Source organism: Dendrobates tinctorius, unplaced genomic scaffold, assembly GCF_039654945.1.
Source record: "Dendrobates tinctorius isolate UK_male_01 unplaced genomic scaffold, ASM3965494v1 ptg000455l, whole genome shotgun sequence".
NCBI classification, from domain to species: Eukaryota; Metazoa; Chordata; class Amphibia; order Anura; family Dendrobatidae; genus Dendrobates; species Dendrobates tinctorius.
The window spans coordinates 438,018-460,844 of NW_027362117.1; the positions used below are offsets into that span (position 1 = coordinate 438,018).

At 46.0% G+C, this 22,827-nt stretch overlaps 2 protein-coding genes across 2 annotated transcripts in view; one reads left to right on the top strand and one right to left on the bottom strand.

The window, feature by feature from the left end:
• Positions 1–14,170, bottom strand: part of LOC141077502 (caveolin-3-like) — a 62,643-nt gene extending 48,473 nt beyond the window's left edge. Inside the window, exon 1 of the mRNA XM_073564481.1 lies at positions 14,077–14,170. The gene's annotated coding sequence lies outside the window, so the exon portion shown is untranslated. The remainder of the gene's footprint in view (positions 1–14,076) is intronic.
• Positions 14,171–14,206: 36 nt separating this feature from the next.
• TMEM115 (transmembrane protein 115) lies at positions 14,207–18,683 on the top strand. Its single transcript, XM_073564480.1, has 2 exons — positions 14,207–15,824; positions 18,018–18,683. The coding sequence occupies exons 1-2, from the start codon at positions 14,983–14,985 to the stop codon at positions 18,208–18,210; spliced, it is 1,035 nt and encodes a 344-aa protein (XP_073420581.1). The 5' UTR covers positions 14,207–14,982; the 3' UTR covers positions 18,211–18,683.
• The last annotated feature ends 4,144 nt before the right edge of the window (positions 18,684–22,827 follow it).

Below are 22,827 nucleotides of genomic sequence, written 5' to 3' on the forward strand. Positions count from 1 at the left end.
GTTACTTATGGTAGGCCTTGTTACATTGGTCCCAGCTCTCTGCAGTTCATTCACTAGGTCCCCCCGCGTGATTCTGGGATTTTTGCTCACCGTTCTTGTGATCATTCTGACCCCACGGGGTGGGATTTTGCGTGGAGCACCAGATCGAGGGAGATTATCAGTGGTCTTGTATGTCTTCCATTTTCTAATTATTGCTCCCACAGTTGATTTCTTCACTCCAAGCTGGTTGGCTATTGCAGATTCAGTCTTCCCAGCCTGGTGCAGGGCTACAATTTTGTTTCTGGTGTCCTTTGACAGCTCTTTGGTCTTCACCATAGTGGAGTTTGGAGTCAGACTGTTTGAGGGTGTGCACAGGTGTCTTTTTATACTGATAACAAGTTTAAACAGGTGCCATTACTACAGGTAATGAGTGGAGGAAAGAGGAGACTCTTAAAGAAGAAGTTACAGGTCTGTGAGAGCCAGAAATATTGATTGCTTGTTTCTGACCAAATACTTATTTTCCACCATAATATGCAAATAAAATGAAAAAAAAACAGACAATGTGATTTTCTGGATTTTTTTTTCTCAGTTTGTCTCCCATAGTTGAGGTCTACCTATGATGTAAATTACAGACGCCTCTCATCTTTTTAAGTGGTGGAACTTGCACTATTGCTGACTGACTAAATACTTTTTTGCCCCACTGTATATGTGTACAGCCGGTATAGCCTGGGCATCTCCTGTATATAATTATATATGTACAGCCAGTATAACCTGGGCATCTCCTGTATATAATTATATATGTACAGCCAGTATAACCTGGGCATCTCCTGTATATAATTATATATGCACAGCCGGTATAACCTGGGCATCTCCTGTATATAATTATATATGTACAGCCAGTATAACCTGGGCATCTCCTGTATATAATTATATATGTACAGCTTGTATAACCTGGGCATCTCCTGTATATAATTACATATGTACAGCTGGTATAACCTGGGCATCTCCTGTATATAATTATATATGTACAGCCGGTATAACCTGGACATCTCCTGTATATAATTATATATGTACAGCTGGTATAACCTGGGCATCTCCTGTATATAATTATATATGTACAGCCGGTATAACCTGGACATCTCCTGTATATAATTATATATGTACAGCTGGTATAACCTGGGCATCTCCTGTATATAATTATATATGTACAGCCAGTATAACCTGGGCATCTCCTGTATATAATTATATATGCACAGCCGGTATAACCTGGGCATCTCCTGTATATAATTATATATGTACAGCCAGTATAACCTGGGCATCTCCTGTATATAATTATATATGTACAGCTTGTATAACCTGGGCATCTCCTGTATATAATTACATATGTACAGCTGGTATAACCTGGGCATCTCCTGTATATAATTATATATGTACAGCCGGTATAACCTGGACATCTCCTGTATATAATTATATATGTACAGCTGGTATAACCTGGGCATCTCCTGTATATAATTATATATGTACAGCCGGTATAACCTGGACATCTCCTGTATATAATTATATATGTACAGCTGGTATAACCTGGGCATCTCCTGTATATAATTATATATGTACAGCCGGTATAACCTGGACATCTCCTGTATATAATTATATATGTACAGCCGGTATAACCTGGGCATCTCCTGTATATAATTATATATGTACAGCTGGTATAACCTGGACATCTCCTGTATATAATTATATATGTACAGCCGGTATAACCTGGACATCTCCTGTATATAATTATATATGTACAGCCGGTATAACCTGGGCATCTCCTGTATATAATAATGTATGTACAGCTGGTATAACCTGGGCATCTCCTGTATATAATTATATATGTACAGCTGGTATAACCTGGGTATCTCCTGTATATAATTATATATGTACAGCCAGTATAACCTGGGCATCTCCTGTATATAATTATATATGTACAGCCGGTATAACCTGGACATCTCCTGTATATAATTATATATGTACAGCCGGTATAACCTGGACATCTCCTGTATATAATTATATATGTACAGCCGGTATAACCTGGGCATCTCCTGTATATAATTATATATGTACAGCCGGTATAACCTGGGCATCTCCTGTATATAATTATATATGTACAGCCAGTATAACCTGGGCATCTCCTGTATATAATTATATATGTACAGCCAGTATAACCTGGGCATCTCCTGTATATAATTATATGTATACAGCCGGTATAACCTGGGCATCTCCTGTATATAATTATATATGTACAGCCGGTATAACCTGGACATCTCCTGTATATAATTATATATGTACAGCCGGTATAACCTGGGCATCTCCTGTATATAATTATATATGTACAGCCGGTATAACCTGGGCATCTCCTGTATATAATTATATATGTACAGCCAGTATAACCTGGGCATCTCCTGTATATAATTATATGTATACAGCCGGTATAACCTGGGCATCTCCTGTATATAATTATATGTATACAGCCGGTATAACCTGGGAATCTCCTGTATATAATAATGTATGTACAGCCGGTATAACCTTGGCATCTTCTGTATATAATTATAAATGTACAGCCGGTATAACCTGGGCATCTCCTGTATATAATAATGTATGTACAGCCGGTATAACCTGGACATCTCCTGTATATAATTATATATGTACAGCCGGTATAACCTGGGCATCTCCTGTATATAATTATATATGTACAGCCAGTATAACCTGGGCATCTCCTGTATATAATTATATATGTACAGCCAGTATAACCTGGGCATCTCCTGTATATAATTATATGTATACAGCCGGTATAACCTGGGCATCTCCTGTATATAATAATGTATGTACAGCCGGTATAACCTGGGCATCTCCTGTATATAATAATGTATGTACAGCCGGTATAACCTTGGCATCTTCTGTATATAATTATATATGTACAGCGGGTATAACCTGGGCATCTCCTGTATATAATAATGTATGTACAGCCGGTATAACCTTGGCATCTTCTGTATATAATTATATATGTACAGCCAGTATAACCTGGGCATCTCCTGTATATAATAATGTATGTACAGCCGGTATAACCTTGGCATCTTCTGTATATAATTATATATGTACAGCGGGTATAACCTGGGCATCTCCTGTATATAATAATGTATGTACAGCCGGTATAACCTTGGCATCTTCTGTATATAATTATATATGTACAGCCGGTATAACCTGGGCATCTCCTGTATATAATTATATATGTACAGCCGGTATAACCTGGGCATCTTCTGTATATAATTATATATGTACAGCCGGTATAACCTGGACATCTCCTGTATATAATTATATATGTACAGCTGGTATAACCTGGGCATCTCCTGTGTATAATTATATATATACAGCCGGTATAACCTGGGCATCTCCTGTATATAATTATATATGTACAGCTGGTATAACCTGGGCATCTCCTGTATATAATTATATATGTACAGCCGGTATAACCTGGTCATCTCCTGTATATAATTATATATGTACAGCCGGTATAACCTGGGCATCTTCTGTATATAATTATATATGTACAGCCGGTATAACCTGGACATCTCCTGTATATAATTATATATGTACAGCCGGTATAACCTGGACATCTCCTGTACATAATTATATATGTACAGCCGGTATAACCTAGGCATCTTCTGTATATAATTATATATGTACAGCCGGTATAACCTAGGCATCTCCTGTATATAATTATATATGTACAGCCGGTATAACCTGGGCATCTCCTGTATACAATTATATATGTACAGCCAGTATAACCTGGGCATCTCCTGTATATAATTATATATGTACAGCTGGTATAACCTGGGCATCTCCTGTATATAATTATATATGTACAGCCGGTATAACCTGGACATCTACTGTATATAATTATATATGTACAGCCAGTATAACCTGGACATCTCCTGTATATAATTATATATGTACAGACGGTAAAACCTGGGCATCTCCTGTATATTATTATATATGTCCAGCCGGTATAACCTGGGCATCTCCTGTATATAATTATATATGTACAGCCGGTATAACCTAGGCATCTCCTGTATATAATTATATATGTACAGCCGGTATAACCTAGACATCTTCTGTATATAATTATATATGTACAGCCGGTATAACCTGGGCATCTCCTGTATATTATTATATATGTACAGCCGGTATAACCTGGGCATCTCCTGTATACAATTATATATGTACAGCCGGTATAACCTGGGCATCTCCTGTATATAATTATATATGTCCAGCCGGTATAACCTGGGCATCTCCTGTATATTATTATATATGTACAGCCGGTATAACCTGGGCATCTCCTGTATACAATTATATATGTACAGCCGGTATAACCTGGGCATCTCCTGTATATTATTATATATGTACAGCCGGTATAACCTGGACATCTCCTGTATATTATTATATATGTACAGCTGGTATAACCTGGGCATCTCCTGTATATAATTATATATGTACAGCCGGAATAACGTGGGCATCTCCTGTATATAATTATATATGTACAGCTGGTATAACCTGGGCATCTCCTGTGTATAATTATATATATACAGCCGGTATAACCTGGGCATCTCCTGTATATAATTATATATGTACAGCTGGTATAACCTGGGCATCTCCTGTATATAATTATATATGTACAGCCGGTATAACCTGGTCATCTCCTGTATATAATTATATATGTACAGCCGGTATAACCTGGGCATCTTCTGTATATAATTATATATGTACAGCCGGTATAACCTGGACATCTCCTGTATATAATTATATATGTACAGCCGGTATAACCTGGACATCTCCTGTATATAATTATATATGTACAGCTGGTATAACCTGGGCATCTCCTGTATATAATTATATATGTACAGCCGGTATAACCTGGACATCTACTGTATATAATTATATATGTACAGCCAGTATAACCTGGACATCTCCTGTATATAATTATATATGTACAGCCGGTAAAACCTGGGCATCTCCTGTATATTATTATATATGTCCAGCCGGTATAACCTGGGCATCTCCTGTATATAATTATATATGTACAGCCGGTATAACCTAGGCATCTCCTGTATATAATTATATATGTACAGCCGGTATAACCTAGGCATCTTCTGTATATAATTATATATGTACAGCCGGTATAACCTGGACATCTCCTGTATATTATTATATATGTACAGCCGGTATAACCTGGGCATCTCCTGTATACAATTATATATGTACAGCCGGTATAACCTGGGCATCTCCTGTATATAATTATATATGTCCAGCCGGTATAACCTGGGCATCTCCTGTATATTATTATATATGTACAGCCGGTATAACCTGGGCATCTCCTGTATACAATTATATATGTACAGCCGGTATAACCTGGGCATCTCCTGTATATTATTATATATGTACAGCCGGTATAACCTGGACATCTCCTGTATATTATTATATATGTACAGCTGGTATAACCTGGGCATCTCCTGTATATAATTATATATGTACAGCCGGTATAACCTGGGCATCTCCTGTATATAATTATATATGTACAGCCGGTATAACCTGGGCATCTCCTGTATATAATTATATATGTACAGCCAGTATAACCTGGACATCTCCTGTATATAATTATATATGTACAGCCGGTATAACCTGGGCATCTCCTGTATATAATTATATATGTCCAGCCGGTATAACCTGGGCATCTCCTGTATATAATTATATATGTACAGCCGGTATAACCTAGGCATCTCCTGTATATAATTATATATGTACAGCCGGTATAACCTAGGCATCTTCTGTATATAATTATATATGTACAGCCGGTATAACCTGGGCATCTCCTGTATATTATTATATATGTACAGCCGGTATAACCTGGGCATCTCCTGTATACAATTATATATGTACAGCCGGTATAACCTGGGCATCTCCTGTATATAATTATATATGTCCAGCCGGTATAACCTGGGCATCTCCTGTATATTATTATATATGTACAGCTGGTATAACCTGGGCATCTCCTGTATACAATTATATATGTACAGCCGGTATAACCTGGGCATCTCCTGTATATTATTATATATGTACAGCCGGTATAACCTGGACATCTCCTGTATATTATTATATATGTACAGCCGGTATAACCTGGTCATCTCCTGTATATAATTATATATGTACAGCCAGTATAACCTGGACATCTCCTGTATATAATTATATATGTACAGCCGGTATAACCTGGGCATCTCCTGTATATAATTATATATGTCCAGCCGGTATAACCTGGGCATCTCCTGTATATAATTATATATGTACAGCCGGTATAACCTAGGCATCTCCTGTATATAATTATATATGTACAGCCGGTATAACCTAGGCATCTTCTGTATATAATTATATATGTACAGCCGGTATAACCTGGGCATCTCCTGTATATTATTATATATGTACAGCCGGTATAACCTGGGCATCTCCTGTATACAATTATATATGTACAGCTGGTATAACCTGGGCATCTCCTGTATATAATTATATATGTCCAGCCGGTATAACCTGGGCATCTCCTGTATATTATTATATATGTACAGCCGGTATAACCTGGGCATCTCCTGTATACAATTATATATGTACAGCCGGTATAACCTGGGCATCTCCTGTATATTATTATATATGTACAGCTGGTATAACCTGGGCATCTCCTGTATATAATTATATATGTACAGCCAGTATAACCTGGACATCTCCTGTATATAATTATATATGTACAGCCGGTATAACCTGGGCATCTCCTGTATATTATTATATATGTACAGCCGGTATAACCTGGTCATCTCCTGTATATAATTATATATGTACAGCCAGTATAACCTGGACATCTCCTGTATATAATTATATATGTACAGCCGGTATAACCTGGGCATCTCCTGTATATAATTATATATGTCCAGCCGGTATAACCTGGGCATCTCCTGTATATTATTATATATGTACAGCCGGTATAACCTGGGCATCTCCTGTATACAATTATATATGTACAGCCGGTATAACCTGGGCATCTCCTGTATATAATTATATATGTCCAGCCGGTATAACCTGGGCATCTCCTGTATATTATTATATATGTACAGCCGGTATAACCTGGGCATCTCCTGTATACAATTATATATGTACAGCCGGTATAACCTGGGCATCTCCTGTATATTATTATATATGTACAGCTGGTATAACCTGGGCATCTCCTGTATATAATTATATATGTGCAGCTGATCCAAAACAGACAGACAGAGCTGTGTCACCTGATCCAAAACAGACAGTCGCACTCGAGATCTCATGGATTCGCAGAAGAGGAAGATTTATTTCAATCACAAAAATAATATTTCACCACAGCTGAAGAATGAGCAAGGTAATCAGGATGAGTGAGGTAACGTTTCGGCCCTATCCTGGGTCTTTATCAAACCTTGCTGGAAAGAATAAATATACAAAGGATAAAAAATAAAGAAGCAGAAGATGAACAATACAGATTATAACAAGAGAAAAAATGTACAAAAATATCCCATTGGTGCTGCACAAGTATATACATGCGTCAAAACAAAAGACGGATAAAAGGAGCCCACATCATTTACAGAATAAGTAATAGGCTGATAATCGTCGAGAGCTGAATATTGATCTCGGGTGACTGATAAATATCACAGAGCCGGAGAGGAGCCAGACAGTGGTGATATCAGGGGCTCGAGAGTTCTAGGCAGATTGGTACAAGGGCGATCATAGGAGAAAGGCCAAAGAAACCATGAAATCAAATAAAATACTGTAGGTACAGGAAAAAATTCAGAATTGAGAATACTCAGTGGTTGATACCTTTTAGAATCGTAGAGTTGGAAGGGACCTCCTGGGCCATCTGGTCCAACCCCCTGCTCAAAGCAGGATTCGCTAAATCATCCCAGTCAGATGTCTGTCCAGCCTCTGTTTGAAGACATCCATTGAAGGAGAACTCACCACTTCTCGTGGCAGCTTGTTCCACTCATTGATCACTCTAACTGTCAAAAAGTTTTTTCTAATATCTAATCTGTGTCTCCTCCCATTCAGTTTCATCCCATTGCTTCTAGTCTTTCCTTGTGCAAATGAGAATAAAGTTGATCCTTCTACAATGTGACAGCCCTTTAGATATTTGTAGACAGCTATTAAGTCTCCTCTCAGTCTTCTCTTTTGCAAACTAAACATTCCCAAATCCTGCAACCTTTCCTCATAAGACAGGGTTTGCAGACCGGTCACCATTCTGGTCGCTCTTTTCTGAACTTGCTCCAGTTTGTTGATGTCTTTTTTAAAATGTGGTGCCCAAAACTGGACACAATATTCCAGATGAGGTCTGACCAAAGTAGAGGGAAATAATGACTTCACGTGATCTAGACTGTATGCTTCTGTTAATACATCCTAGAATTGCATTTGCCTTTTTTGCTGCTGCATCACACTGTTGACTCATATTCAGTCTGTGATCTATTAGTATACCCAAGTCTTTTTCACATGTGCTGTCACTTAGCCCTATTCCTCCCATTCTATATATGCTTTCTTCATTTTTATTGCCCAGATGTAGTACTTTGCATTTTTCCCTGTTAAAAACCATTCTGTTAGTTGCTGCCCACTTCTCCAGTTTATTTATATCTTTTTGAATCCTCTCTCTCTCTTCTCTAGTATTAGCTATCCCTCCTAGCTTTGTGTCATCAGCAAATTTAATCAGTTTACCCTCAAATCCTTCATCTAAATCGTTGATAAAGATGTTGAACAATACAGGGCCCAGGACAGAGCCCTGTGGTACCCCACTTGAGACATTCTTCCAACTGGATGTGCAGCCATTTATGACCACTCTTTGGGTCCGATCACTAAGCCAGTTATGAATCCACCTAACAGTTGCCTTGTCCATTCCATACTTAGTCATTTTTTCAATAAGGATTGTATGAGAGACTTTGTCAAATGCTTTGCTGAAGTCAAGATATACTATATCTACAGCATTTCCTTGATCCACCCAATCAGTGATTCCGTCATAGAAGGAAATTAAGTTAGTCTGACATGACTTATTAGTTACAAACCCATGCTGACTCTGTTTAATCACTTCATTCTTATCCAGGTATTGACATACATGTTGTTTAATAATTTGTTCAAAGATCTTTCCTGGTATAGAAGTCAGACTCACCGGCCTATAGTTGCCTGGGTCCACCTTCTTCCCCTTTTTGAAGATAGGAACAACATTTGCTCTTCTCCAGTCTTCTGGGACTTCTCCTGTTCTCCAAGAATTTTCAAAGATTATGGAGAGGGGTTCAAAAATTTCTTATGCTATCTCCTTCAGTACTCTGGGGTGTAATTCATCTGGACCTGGAGACTTGAATTCATTTAGGTTAGCTAAGTGTTTCCTCACTATCTTTCTGTTTATAGATATCCTGGATTCTTCTATTCCCTTAATAGGACAGTGAAGAACAGTTGATGTCACATTTCCTTTCTGAGAGAAAACAGATGCAAAATAGGAATTTAAAAGTTCGGCCTTCTCAACATCCTGTCTTACCATTTCATCATTTTCATCCTGTAAAAATCCTATAGCATCTTTGACTTTTCTTTTACTTTTGACATATCCCCAAAATCCTTTATTATTGCTTTTGACATCTCTTTGAAGCCTCAATTCATTGTCAGCTTTAGTAATCTGATTTGTGCCCTGCAGGTTCTGCAGACAGCATTATATTCTTCTTTAGATATGCCTCCCTCTTTCCATTTTATAAACATTTTTTTCTTCCTTTTTAGCATGTGCTTAAGTTCTGTGTTCATCCATCCTGGTTTCCTTAAATGCTTCCTATTCTTCCCTCTTTTCGGAATTGTTAACAATTGTGCTTTGAGAATTTCATTTTTCAAGATTTCCCATCCTTCCTGGACATTTTTGTCTTTAAGGATATCCAGCCATTGGATCCCTCCAATTCTCTTTCTGAATCCCTTAAAATCTGCCTTTCTGAAATCTAACCTTGACGTCTGAGTCTTCACAGGTCTTCCTCCTCTAGTTATCCAAAATTCTAAAATAGCATGGTCGCTACCTCCTAGGGTCCCAGCCACTTTTACCTCCTCAACCATTTCCTCCCTGTTTATAAGGATTAGATCCAAGGTAGCAGTTCCCCTTGTTTTCTCCCCTACCTTATGGAAGATAAAGTTGTCAGCAAGAGAGGATAAGAATTTCCTTGACCTGTTAGTTTTGCCTGAGAGAGATTCCCAACAAATGTCTGGATAGTTGAAATCTCCCATGACAACTATGTCATATTTTTGGGAGAACTTGGCCATTTGATGCATAAAGAGTTCATCCATATCTTCAGCTTGCACAGGCGGCCTGTAGTAAATGCCTACAATGGTGTCCTTTCCATTGTTCTGTCCTTGTATTCTTACCCAAACAGTTTCCACAGAACTCCCAGTCTCTGAAGCTTCAATCTCTGTGCAGATATACGCGTCTATATGCATCTGTTGTCTATTCCATTTGCACAGCAGCTTGTGAAATTGATTGTCAGTCAGTGTGGCTTCCTAAGTGGACAGTTTGATTTCACAGAAGTTTCATTTACTTGGAGTTATATTCTGTTGTTTAAGTGTTCCCTTTATTTTTTTGAGCAGTGTGTAATAGCGCTATTCAGTGCTTACCTCGATCTCACTGCAGCCTCCTGATCTCACATCCAGTAAGGTTGGTAGATTTCTCTCCCCTGTCCACCTATTTCATATTGCCACCTACACCAGCAGCTTTATATCATATTTCTGGTCTCCGGGACTCCTGTACTCTCTCTTTACCATTTACCTCTCCTGATCTTCTACCTGAGGTTAGTAATGGCCGCTTTATCTCTGTTTGCCTCATGCCTCCATCACCCTGTACCTACGGTATTTTATTTGATTTCATGGTTTATTTTGCCGTTCTCCTATGATCGCCCCATGTGAATACATGAGATCTCGAGTGCGACTGTTTATGTGTCGGATTCCGTTTTGTGGACCAGATCCACGTTCAGTCTGCACCTTTATCGTCATTTTCCCTTCGGCTGCATTTCAGGAGGGGCTGCACCTGCTCCCCAAATGCCGTCCAATACGGCCTCATCCAGGATCTTATCCAAAGTAACAACCTCAGGTGATTTTCTTAAAACTCCTGTTCTGGAACTTCGCACCAGAGATTATGAGAGAGAACGAAGACGACTGATATCGTATGGTCTACGACCCCGGCCGAGTACTATGCACTCAGCAGAATCCCACGGGGCTTGAGGCGCCATCTGAGACCAACCCTGCCCTCCAATAAACCAGAGTTCTGCGAGAGATTTAAGCAGATCCTCAGCAAGTGCTCCCTTGATATCATATTATTAACTATTGACTCTCTTCAGCTACTTCTGAAACAACACAATAAATAACTTCCATAGAGGAACAGCTCACTTCAACCCTCTCTACTACGGATTGGCAGAGTTAAAAAACAAAAACAGACAAGACCACAGAGGAACATCGTAAGGTCTTACAGGAAAAGAACAGAGTAAAATTCCAGAGAGACTCTGACGATTAAACCCAAGACCGGGAGTATGAATGGAACAATTCAATCTATACAGGATCCCGGCGAGGAAACTACAAGACGTCCAGGCTCCTACAGCACGGACAGCGACAGCTCTACCAGCGGCATTTCCCAGAACCGACAGCCAACAAGATACAACGCCCGTACTACAGGAGGAGACCGAAGCGGGGGGCCGCCCGTAAACACCGCAGAGCGAATGGCAAGATCGCAGGTAAGCCTCCCAACTCGGTGTTCAACGTATCCTCCTGCACCCTCAGCCCAGCAGAGCTAGCGGTCCTTCAACGGGGCTCATCCTTTTGCCCCACTCCTCCATGGGACAATGTGCCAGCACCTCCAGAATTTCTACCGGAATATCCAACTGAAGACTCATTTTGGACTTGAGAATAAAACAACCAGGAACAGAGTCTCTCCAATAGGGGGGAACCCCCGCTCCCGAACGGTCAACCTCTGAATTTGGTTTACGTAACCCTAGTAATCTTTATCCTCCACATACTCATCATGATACCGAGGCTTTGACCTCATCCACAGGGATATAGTCCAGATCTTAGAGCAACACCATAAAGGGTTATTACCAACACACAACATGACCTCTATCGAAAAACGGGCTATTGACTCCCTTACCAATAATAAACAAATAGTAATCCAACCCGCCGATAAAGGAGGAGCTGTTGGTGTTCAGAACCAAACTGACCATACCAATGAAATTCTTTGTCAGTTCTCTGACACCTCCACATACAAAAAAATCCCCCGTGACCCTACTCCAGAGATAGGAACCAAAATAGAAGTTCTCATGAGACACTTGGCCCTTAATACCATTGACTCAAAGACGGTAACATCCTTAACAAATCAACACCCGGTTACTTCTATACATTATCCAAAATTCACAAATCCCTAAACCACCCGCCTGGCCGTCCCATAGTAGCCTCAACAGACTCCATCTTGGCCCCAATCTCCATTTTTCTAGAAAAGATTTTGACTCCACTTACAAAAAAAAAAACAATTCTTTTATTCTGGATACAGGCCATTTCCTGAGCACCATAAGCCAATTCTCTAATATACCTCCTGATGTCTTGATGTCAAGAGTTTACCTCCACTGACCATGACGAAGGTATCGAGGCGGCTCGGAAACGTCTCCATTCATCTGGCCTCACTGATAATCCTGTTCACCTGTGCCTGGATCTTCTGTCTATAGTTCTAAGGGGAAACTTCATCCTGTTTGGAGACCAATGTTACCTGCAGACACGAGGGACAGCGATGGGTGCCAACATTGCCCCCGCTGATTCCTATATGGATGATTTTGAGCGCTCCTATGTCTACAATAACACCTTATTCACATTATATAGCAAACCCTGGCTTCGCCTCATTGATGACATCTTTTGCTTGTGGATGGCCGCCCTGAGGAGTTACATACCTTTATTGAATACCTCACCGCTCTCAGACCCGAGTTACAGTTTACATTGAATTGGAAAAGTTCCCAAATCTCCTTCTTAGACACTATGGTAATTCAGGACAATAGGGAGACGCTAACTTCTGATATTTTCATTAACCCCACAGATACCAATAATCTTCTTTACTATACCAGCGGCCACCCCAGCTCCACTCACCACAGCCCACCCGCCCTCAACTCACACCAGGTAGGAGAATAGGATCAGACCTAAGCTTAGTCTGTTCCCGCCGGGATGAGGAGCCGTGTAAGGTCAAGAGAAAGCAGGAGGACCCCGACCCACCCAACCGTCCGACCCCGGAGACAGCGAGTCCCACTAGCCCACGCGCACCCTCCTGTACAGCCCGCGGTATCATTAGGGAGCATGCTCTGATCGGGACCCGACCCCCACATTGGAGCTTTACTGTACCAGCACTTAGGTGCAAACGACGTCCAAAACCTACCAGGGAAGATGTGGGGAGGGGCGACCAAACCACCAAGACAGAGCGCTATGGGAGCCGAGCGCCCCCGTCCCCTGCGGGCAATGTCCAGCTGGTGTAACCTGATCAGCGGGGCGGAGGGTGAGGACGTCACCGCGGCTCGGGGGGGGCTTACACCTGAAACGCCATTCCAGTGCTAAAAGAAAAAAAACCCGAACCGCTGAAGTAAATGAAACTCCGCTGGTCGGGGCGAGCTGTGGGCTGGTGGCAGCGCTGCTTCTTGTCCCACTCCAGCCCACCTGGACCCCACCAGCGCCCGGCATCCAGGGGGAGACAGACGGCTGTGGGGGCAGCATGATGAAGGCGCCGATGCTCTGGGTGGTGCAGACCCCGACACAGGCTGGAATCCGTCCTGCGCCCCCGGACGCCCTCATACCCAGAGCGCACAGATTCTGAGCATTAAAGGGATTTTCCTTTTTTTTTTTTTAAATAACCCAGACCCCGGCTTCCTTACGGTTTCCACCCTGCCTGCTGACTGTGACTGTGCCCTTTCATTTTTCCCTTTTCACACGCGATATCATCATTACCACATGACGTATCCATACACTAACCGTGGCGGCAGCTCTGGCTCTGCACATGCGCACGACTGCTCCATGGCCACTCCTGAGGACTTCAGCTCCCAGACGTCTGTGCGGTGGATGTTGCGCATGCGTGCTGCGTGTTTGTGCGTTGCGCAGCTGGTGACGTTGACGGGTGGAAGTGTCCGGCGGCCTCCCCGGAACAGGCCGGGACCGGAGCGGGAGAGCGGCCGGAGCGCGAGCACCGGGGGCGGAACCGAGGAGACCAGTGTAGGGGCACAGGCGGCGGGGCCGGAAATAGGGGGACGAATTACTGGGGGCACCTAGAACGGGAAGTTGATGGTGCGGGCTGTACAGGGGAGGCAACAGGCGGCTCTATAGGGGGCGGCATAGGGGCCGCTGGTGGTGGGGGCCCCACAGCAGCTTCTCCCACAGGTTCTAGAGGGGCACCGTATAGAGTCACATGGTGCTGGGGACGTCACACGGGCGGGATTGGGGTCACCCTGCATCTAGGACCCTCTATAGGGACAGTTCTGAGGTCACGCTGTATTTAGGACCCTCTATAGGGGCAGTTTTGGGTCACACTGTATTTAGGACCCTCTATAAGTGCAGTTTTGGGGTCACCATACCTCTAGGACCCTCTATAAGGGCAGTTTTGGGGTCAGTCTGCATCTAGGACCCTCTATAGGGGCAGTTTTGGGGTCACCATACCTCTAGGACCCTCTATAAGGGCAGTTTTGGGGTCACCCTGCATCTAGGACCCTTCACCGGGGCAGTGTGTGGGTCCCTGTATTTAGGACCCTCTGTACAGGGCACAGTTTAGACCTTGCAGGAGGATTGGAGTTGCACTTCCCATACCCAGGGGCTCCTCTCGTTCAGTGAGGGTGTCGGGGCAGGGTGACCCCAGGTTCGGTCATTAGTGGCCCGGTCAGTGCCGCCATGCTGCGCTCCATCCCTGCTAACCGCCTGGTGTTGGCGCTGTCCGGGAGCAGCGTGCTGGTGAAGTGCCTGTGGGGGGCGGTCGTCCTCCTTTACCTTCTCTCCTTCTGGGTGGACAGCGCTCACGTTCTGGCCATCACCCCTGGACTGCTGCTGCCCCCCAATCTGTGGCTGTGGACGCTGGTGACGCACGGACTGGTGGAGCTGCACCTCTGGGACGTCCTGGTCAACCTGCTGCTGACGCTGGGGGCCGGACGCCGGCTGGAGCCGCTGTGGGGGGCCCCGGAGCTGCTCCTGTTCTATGGGGTGGTCAGCCTGTCTGTGGGGGTCCTGAGCTCCCTCTTCTTCTTGGTGGCCTACGCTGCCACCTCTGACCTGCACTTCCTCTTCTCTGCCCGGGTCCACGGCTTTCCAGCTTTTGCCGGCGCCGTCCTGGTGGCTCATAAACAGACGATTGGAGACGGGCTGGTGGAGCCTCAGCGCTGGGTGCGGCTGCTTCCTCAGCTGGCACTGCTGGGGGTTGTAGTCCTGACGGTGGCCGGGCTGATCCCGGGGCAGATGCTGGTGGGGTACAGTCTGGGGCTGCTGTCCGGATGGGTGTACCTGCGCTTCTACCAGAGACACAGCCGTGGCCGGGGAGACATGTCCGACCACTTCTCCTTTGCCAGCTTCTTCCCAGTGCCCCTGCAGCCCGCCGCTGCACTTCTTGGGACCCTCACACATGCCGGCCTGGTGAAGTTACGTCTCTGCCCCCGGGCCGTCAAGAGATATGACGTGGGCGCGCCATCCTCCATCACCATCAGCTTACCGGGCACCGACCCCCAAGACGCCGAACGCAGGAGGTAAAAACACAACTTTCTCATAGTCTGGACGTTACTTCTCAATGTTTCTGCTTGTTGTCAGTGAGTGGAAGCATTGCTGGTTATACAGATGTGATGCTTGTCACAGCTGAGTGTTTGCTGCAATGTATCTAGTGGAGATCCAGTGTATCGGTCCGTCTACCCTACAGGATGGATACACAGTAACAAACCCTCAGCGCAATGACATGACCAGTAATTCCAGAATGTTCTCTGGTTACGCCTTCCTTCCAGTGTGTCATGTGCTGAGAGTTTTCAGGTTTCTGATATATACAGGAATGTTCGTTCATTGACAGCGAGCAGAGGTAATGAATACTGAGAAATGGACGATTACCTGCACTACGGCCATCGCTGTGCAGGGAGCTGTTAACCCGACTTTCCCAGAGTCCAGAATGGCCGGTCTGTGGTGCAGCAGAGGCAACGGAGAGGGGGCGCCGTTGGGGCGGTAATGGCAGCCATATTGGTTGTTGCCCAGCATTCCTGGACGCACACAGGGGGCAGAGCGTGGCCGATGACTGCAGTTTCTGGTGGGCCCTGGGGCCGACGCTTCACGCTCGGGATGATCTTTTCTTGTGCATGAAGCCGTTCAGCGGATGATTAATAAGATTTGTCAGCGCCCCCCGGGGGGCATTTCCTGCCTAGGCAGAGAACATGGAGGGGCTCTCTGTAACCCCCCCCCCCCTGGACAGGAGACTCTAAAAGACCTCAGAAGAAAGCATTGGCCGGTGTCTGGTGAAGCTCTAAGCCCCCGCGGCACCGTTAGTGCGGCCTGGTGGGTTTATTAGAGGTCAGGGAGGGGGGCTGGCTGCGCTTAAACGGAAAGTGGCAAACAATCTCATGTTATATATAAAACTACAAGGAAAAGTCAGTGGGACTACACTACAATGCGTGCTCAGCCTGTCATGTTTCTATGCACTGACCGCAAGCAGAGACCTTGAAAGTGAGACATTTATACAATCTATAAGGAGCTGTAGAATTATAATGAAATGTTTACTGGCTTCAGACTGGACGCCGGCGCTTTAAATAAAAGTTGAGCAGCTTTTTTACTTTCCTTAAAGGGAATCTGTCCCCCCCTTTTTTCGAGATATCGTATAATGATAGCAGTCAGTTGTGTGTCACATAAGGATTCTCTTAGTACTTTTGCTTCCCCCTGACCCCGCACCTTTCATGCATAAATACCTTCTTTATATCAGTTCAGATGTATGTAAACTGCCGCTGTCCGCTGGGCGGGGATTATTCACCTGCTCCCCCCCCCCCCCCCTCCTGTCTTGCTCTACACAAGAAGAAATGCGCTAAGCAAGACGGGGGGGGGGGGGGGGAGCAGGTGAATAAGCCCCGCCCAGCGGACCGTGGCAGATTACATACATCTGAACCAATATAAAAAAGGTATTTATGCATGAGAGGTGCGGGGTCAGGGGGAAGCAAAAGCACTAAGAGAATCCTTATGTGACACACAACTGAATGATATCATTATATGAGATCTCAAAAAAGGGGGGACAGATTCCCTTTAAAGTGAACACGTCAGCAGGTTTGTTCCATATAAGACCACCACCTATCAGCCCTGAGATACAGCAGTCTAATATTCTGTATATCTGCCCCCGATCTGGCCTTTTATTCAGGTGGTCCCATACCATGGACATCGCCGTCTTGGTCCGGCTCCTCTTCTCTTCTTGCGATGCTGTCCTCCTTCTTGCTTTGTGTGGATGATACATCCTATGTCATCCACACAGCGTCCCCGGTATCACGTTCCTGCACAGGCGTATGCACGACTGCAGTGCACATGTGCCAGGGCCCTTTGACCTTTCCTGGCGCATGCACAGGGCAGTGTGTTGCTCTGGCCTCGGCAGGGCAGACCACATACGTTTACAGAGGAGCATGATGCCGGGGAGACGCTGGATGACGTGGGACGCATGATCCACACGAAGCAAGGAGGGGGACGGCATGGCAAAAGAGGAGGCGACACCCCTCGGACCGTCCCACAGGGGAGTATGAGTGTTTTTTCTCGTCTTGCAGGCCGCAGTGGGGGCAAATATGCAGAATATTAGACTGCTGTATATCAGGGCTGAAAGGTGGTGGCCACATCTCATATGGGACCAACCTGGTGATTCCGCCGTTTGGGGTGTATGGATAGATGCTGGCGGGTGATCACCCTCTGACTTCTCCCCTCGTCCTCTGCAGGCAGCTGGCGCTGAAGGCGCTGAACGAGCGGTTGAAGCGAGTAGAAGACCAGACATCATGGCCGAGCATGGAGGAAGAGGAGGAGGAAGACGACGAAGCGTCACATGAGACGTCCTTCAGTAGCAGCGCTGGTGGTAAAGCAGATACTCCAGCCGCCCAGGAGCCGAGCGCAGCAGCAGCACCCATGGTATAACCTGTCTGCGGGCACTGCCTGCTATCGGCCAGCCGCCATCCAGCGCACAGTGCCACCTCCTAGAGGAGCAGGACATGGACACACTACACGTCCTGCAGGGGTCCGCCACCATCACTATTGGTATTACATTGTTTGCACGGTGGACCCCGCAGCGCCCCATGGACCCATCAGCCAGCTCCGCTCCCAGCACCTCCCCTCCCCATTCTCAGAGTCCTCCGATAACACTACCAAAATCGGGGGTAGTACTTATATATGGGACGTGCCATCACGATGGACGACCCCCCACAACACTTGTGTGGTGGGAGACTGAACCCGAGCACAGGGGAGCTCGCTGAAGACTGCGCCACGCCAGCGGGTGGTGATCTGCTGGACCTTGGGAAAGAACTCATTCCTCTTGGAGGATTTTCATTTTCTGGTCCGGGGATGTAAATGTTCATATTTTTCTGTCTGGATTAAACTTTTTTGAAAAATTATTCAATTGTGTTTATCTGACCCCGACACATTCAGTGGTCTCATGGGTATAGTGCTGATCCAGGAGCAATGGATAGGGCGGGGGTCCGAAAAGGCCAAACTGATCAGAACGTAGCGGAAAAACTCAACAACCAGACAAGCCAGCAACATTACTTATCAGGTATTGTACTCCAGAGCTGCACTCACTATTCTGCTGGTGCAGTCACTGTGTACATACATTACTGATCCTGAGTTACATACTGTATTATACCCCAGAGCTGCACTCACTATTCTGCTGGTGCAGTCACTGTGTACATACATTACATTACTGATCCTGAGTTACCTCCTGTATTATACTCCAGAGCTGCACTCACTCTTCTGCTGGTGCAGTCACTGTGTACATACATTACATTACTGATCTTGAGTTACATACTGTATTATACTCCAGAGCTGCACTCCCTATTCTGCTGGTGCAGTCACTGTATACATACATACATTACTAATCCTGATCCTTTTGGAAGTGCATTGAGCAGCAGGGTGGTTTACTGGTAAAAGGGAAAAAAAAAAATCTTTTAAATCTTCTGCCTGAGCGAGTGTGACCTGAGCATAAGTGCGAACTGTGGTGTGTGACTTGAGATTCAGTGACTTTGGATTCAGGGAGTTTCCAAGGGAGGTACTACTGAATTGCTGTTATATTTTATTAATACTTTTTATTTATTTTTGCTTATCTTATTGTCTGGTGCAATCCCCATTAGGATGTGCTCCACTGTTGCCAGTGCCATCCAGTGCACGACTTGCTGCATGTATGAAATCCTTGAACAGCCGGTGGAGGGTGCATACTGCTGTGCGAGATGTGAGCACGTTGTGCATTTGGAAGCCCAGATACTGGATCTAATGGAAGTCTTCAAACAGAGGCTGGACAGACATCTAACTGGGATGATTTAGCGAATCCTGCTTTGAGCAGGGGGTTGGACCAGATGGCCCAGGAGGTCCCTTCCAACTCTACGATTCTATGATTCTAAATGTGCAGCTGGCAACACTGAGATGCATAGACAATATGGAAAGGAGTCTTCTGCTCACTGAGCAGACGCTCACTGGGATAGATGGGGGGGGGATGCTAGGTTGGAGCTGCAGGACAATGAAGCAGCTAGCTGGGTGACAGTTAGAAGGCGGGGTAGAGGGAAGAGCGCCAGGGAGGCTAGTCCTGATCTGGCACACCCCAATAAGTTGGCAGATGAGGGGAGTGTTAGTGCAGGAGTAGCACCGCTGCAGCAAGGCATGTCCTCTGAAAGCCGGAGGAGTGTCTGCTCCAGTAAGGGGGGAAATAGGAGAGCAGGGCAGGCCAGACAGGTGCTGGTAGTGGGAGACTCAATTATTAGGGGAACAGATAGGGCAATCTGTCACAAAGACAGGGATCGTCGGACGGTGTGCTGCCTACATGGCGCTCGAGTCCGACACATCGCTGATCAGGCTGACAGATTACTGGGAGGGGCTGGAGAGGATCCAGCGGTCATGGTGCACATTGGCACAAATGACAAAGTTAGAGGTAGGTGGAAGGTCCTTAAAGATGATTTCAGGGAATTAGGCTGCAAGCTTAACCCCTTCACGACCTTTGACGCCACGTAGGCGTCATGAAAAGTCGTGGCAAAACGACCCATGACGCCTATGTGGCGTCATGAAAAGATCTCCCTCCTGCGGGTCGGGTGAGCGGGTTCAATGAAAGTTCACCCGACCCGCCGATACAAGGGGATCTAGACTTGACCCCAGGGGGGGTGACTTCGCCCTCTCGGGGATACGATCACTCCCAGTGACCTTTTTGTCACCCCCCTCGCATCTGATTGGAGCTAGCGTCCTTGTGACACTAGCCCTCCAATCAGATGTGGAGGGGCGGGGTAAAATCATGGCTGCCTCGTTCCTCAACTTCATCCTGTCCGTGGAAGCTGAGGAACGAGGTGCCAGACTGCCGCCGTGACCTGTGATCGCCGCCGCTGCCACCACTGCCTTCCAGTAGTAAAACGCTCTCCGCCGCCGCCTAATTCCAGCCCCTCCCACCTCTGCTCACTCACCCCTGCCCCCTGATCCTCCCCCAGCACCCCCGATCTCCCCAGCACTCCCGATCATCCACCTGCTGTTACCTCTTCTGCGAGCTCCTCAGCCACCTACTGCCTCCTGTGCCTGAGAGCCCCAGTAATCACCCTCATTAACCCATGCCCCCCTCATTAACCACTGCTGCTGCAGGTTCTTCTATTTCTTTATCTCCTCAGCCACCTCCTGCCCCCGCCGGTGCCTGACAAGCCCCCCTCTGCCCCTGGTGATCCCCCAGCACCCCTGATCATCCCCCAGCACCCCCGATCTCCCCCAGCACCCCCGATCTCCCCCAGCACCCCCGATTATCCACCTGCTGTTTCCACGTCTGCGAGCTCCTCAGCCGCCTACTGCCTCCTGTGCCTGAGAGCCCCCTCCTGTGCCCCAGTGATCACCATCATTAACCCCTGCCCCCCTGATCAACCCCTGCTGCAGGTTTTTTTATTTCCTTATCTCCTCAGCCACCTCCTGCTCCCCGGTGCCTGACAGCCCCCCTCTGCCCCTGGTGATCCCCCAGCACCCCTGATCATCCCCATGCACCCCTGATCACCCCCTGCACCTCTGATCATCCCCATGCACCCCTGATCACCCCCACTGTTGCTGCCGCCGCTGGTTCCGTCTCCACCTAATTCTCAGCGCCCTCCTGCGCCTGACAGCCCCTTTCTGCCCCTGGTGACCATCCCCCAGCCCCAGTGATCACCCCTGATCACCCCCCTGCTGCTGCCGCTGGTTCCATCTCCATTTCCATCTCAGTCCCCTCCTGCCCCCCGCGCGCCTGACAGTCCCCTCCTGCCCCCCACGCGCCTGACTGTCCCTTCCTGACAGTCCGTTCCTCCAGTAAAAAGTTTCACCAAACACTCGCACATACACTCGCACACTATAATAAAGGATTTTTACATACGCACACGCACAATGTCCCAGTCATCCCAGTCCCAAAGGGTCTACTCAGTTGAGGAGGCCTATGAAATTATTGCCTCTGATACTGATAGTGAGAGAGATGACCCCACCTTTCTCTATTCCTCCCACGCTTCCTCTTCCAGCGACACAGACTTGCCACCACCGAGATGTCGCAGGACGAGAAATCGTCCGGAGCCCAGGGAGGAAGAGTCGGAGGCCTTAGAGGAAGAGTCGGGTATCTTGGAGGAAGTCTCACAGCCAAGTGTGAGTTTCCCCCAACCTAGTGCTAGTGACGCCCAACCTAGCACTAGGTCTCCCTCCTGGACCCCCGTCCCTGAAAATTTTGCTCCACGGATTCCTGATTTTGTTCCCCAATCAGGAATCCAGTTTGAGACTGCCAACTTCAGGGAAATAGACTTTTTCAAAGTCTTTTTCTCGGAGTCAATCGTCAGTCTCATGGTGGAGCAAACAAACTTGTATGCCCAACAATTTTTGGCGGAACACCCAATTTCTTCATTCTCTACTTGGAGTCCTGTGGACTCTGTAGAAATGATTAAATATTGGGGACTGGTCCTTCACATGGGGATTGTTAAGAAACCAGAAATTCGCCAATACTGGAGTACTGATATTTTATATCAAACTCCAGTATTTGGCATGGTGATGACTCGGAAACGGTTTGAGGCGATTCATAAATTTCTTCATTTCAGGGACAACACTGAAATCCTTCCCCGCGATGACCCGAATTTTGATAGACTGTTCAAAATTCGGCCAGTCGTCGAACACTTCAACAATAAGTTTGCTGAAGTGTACATTCCCGAAAGGGAAATTTGTGTGGATGAATCCCTCATCCACTTCAAAGGGAGGCTTCAGTTCCGTTAGTACCTGCCCAGCAAAAGGGCGAGGTACGGGATGAAACTCTACAAGCTGTGTGAGAGTACCTCAGGGTACACGCTCAGCTTTAGAGTTTACCAAGGGAAGGACACCAGGATCCAGCCCCCAGAATGTCCACCTGCTCTGGGGGTGAGTGGGAAAACAGTGTGGGATTTGGTCCACCCTCTGCTTGATAAAGGTATCCATCTGTACGTTGATAACTTTTATACAAGCATCACACTATTTCAATCCCTCTCTGCCAGAGCTACCGTCGCTTGCGGTACCGTGCGCAGAAACCAGAGGTGTCTCCCTTTG

Bases quoted from the DNA above. Each gene is read 5' to 3' on its own strand.
- TMEM115 (XM_073564480.1), top strand. From the start codon at position 14,983: ATGCTGCGCTCCATCCCTGCTAACCGCCTGGTGTTGGCGCTGTCCGGG. The intron at 15,825-18,017 runs GTAAAAACACAA...CGTCCTCTGCAG, and splicing joins CAAGACGCCGAACGCAGGAG to GCAGCTGGCGCTGAAGGCGC.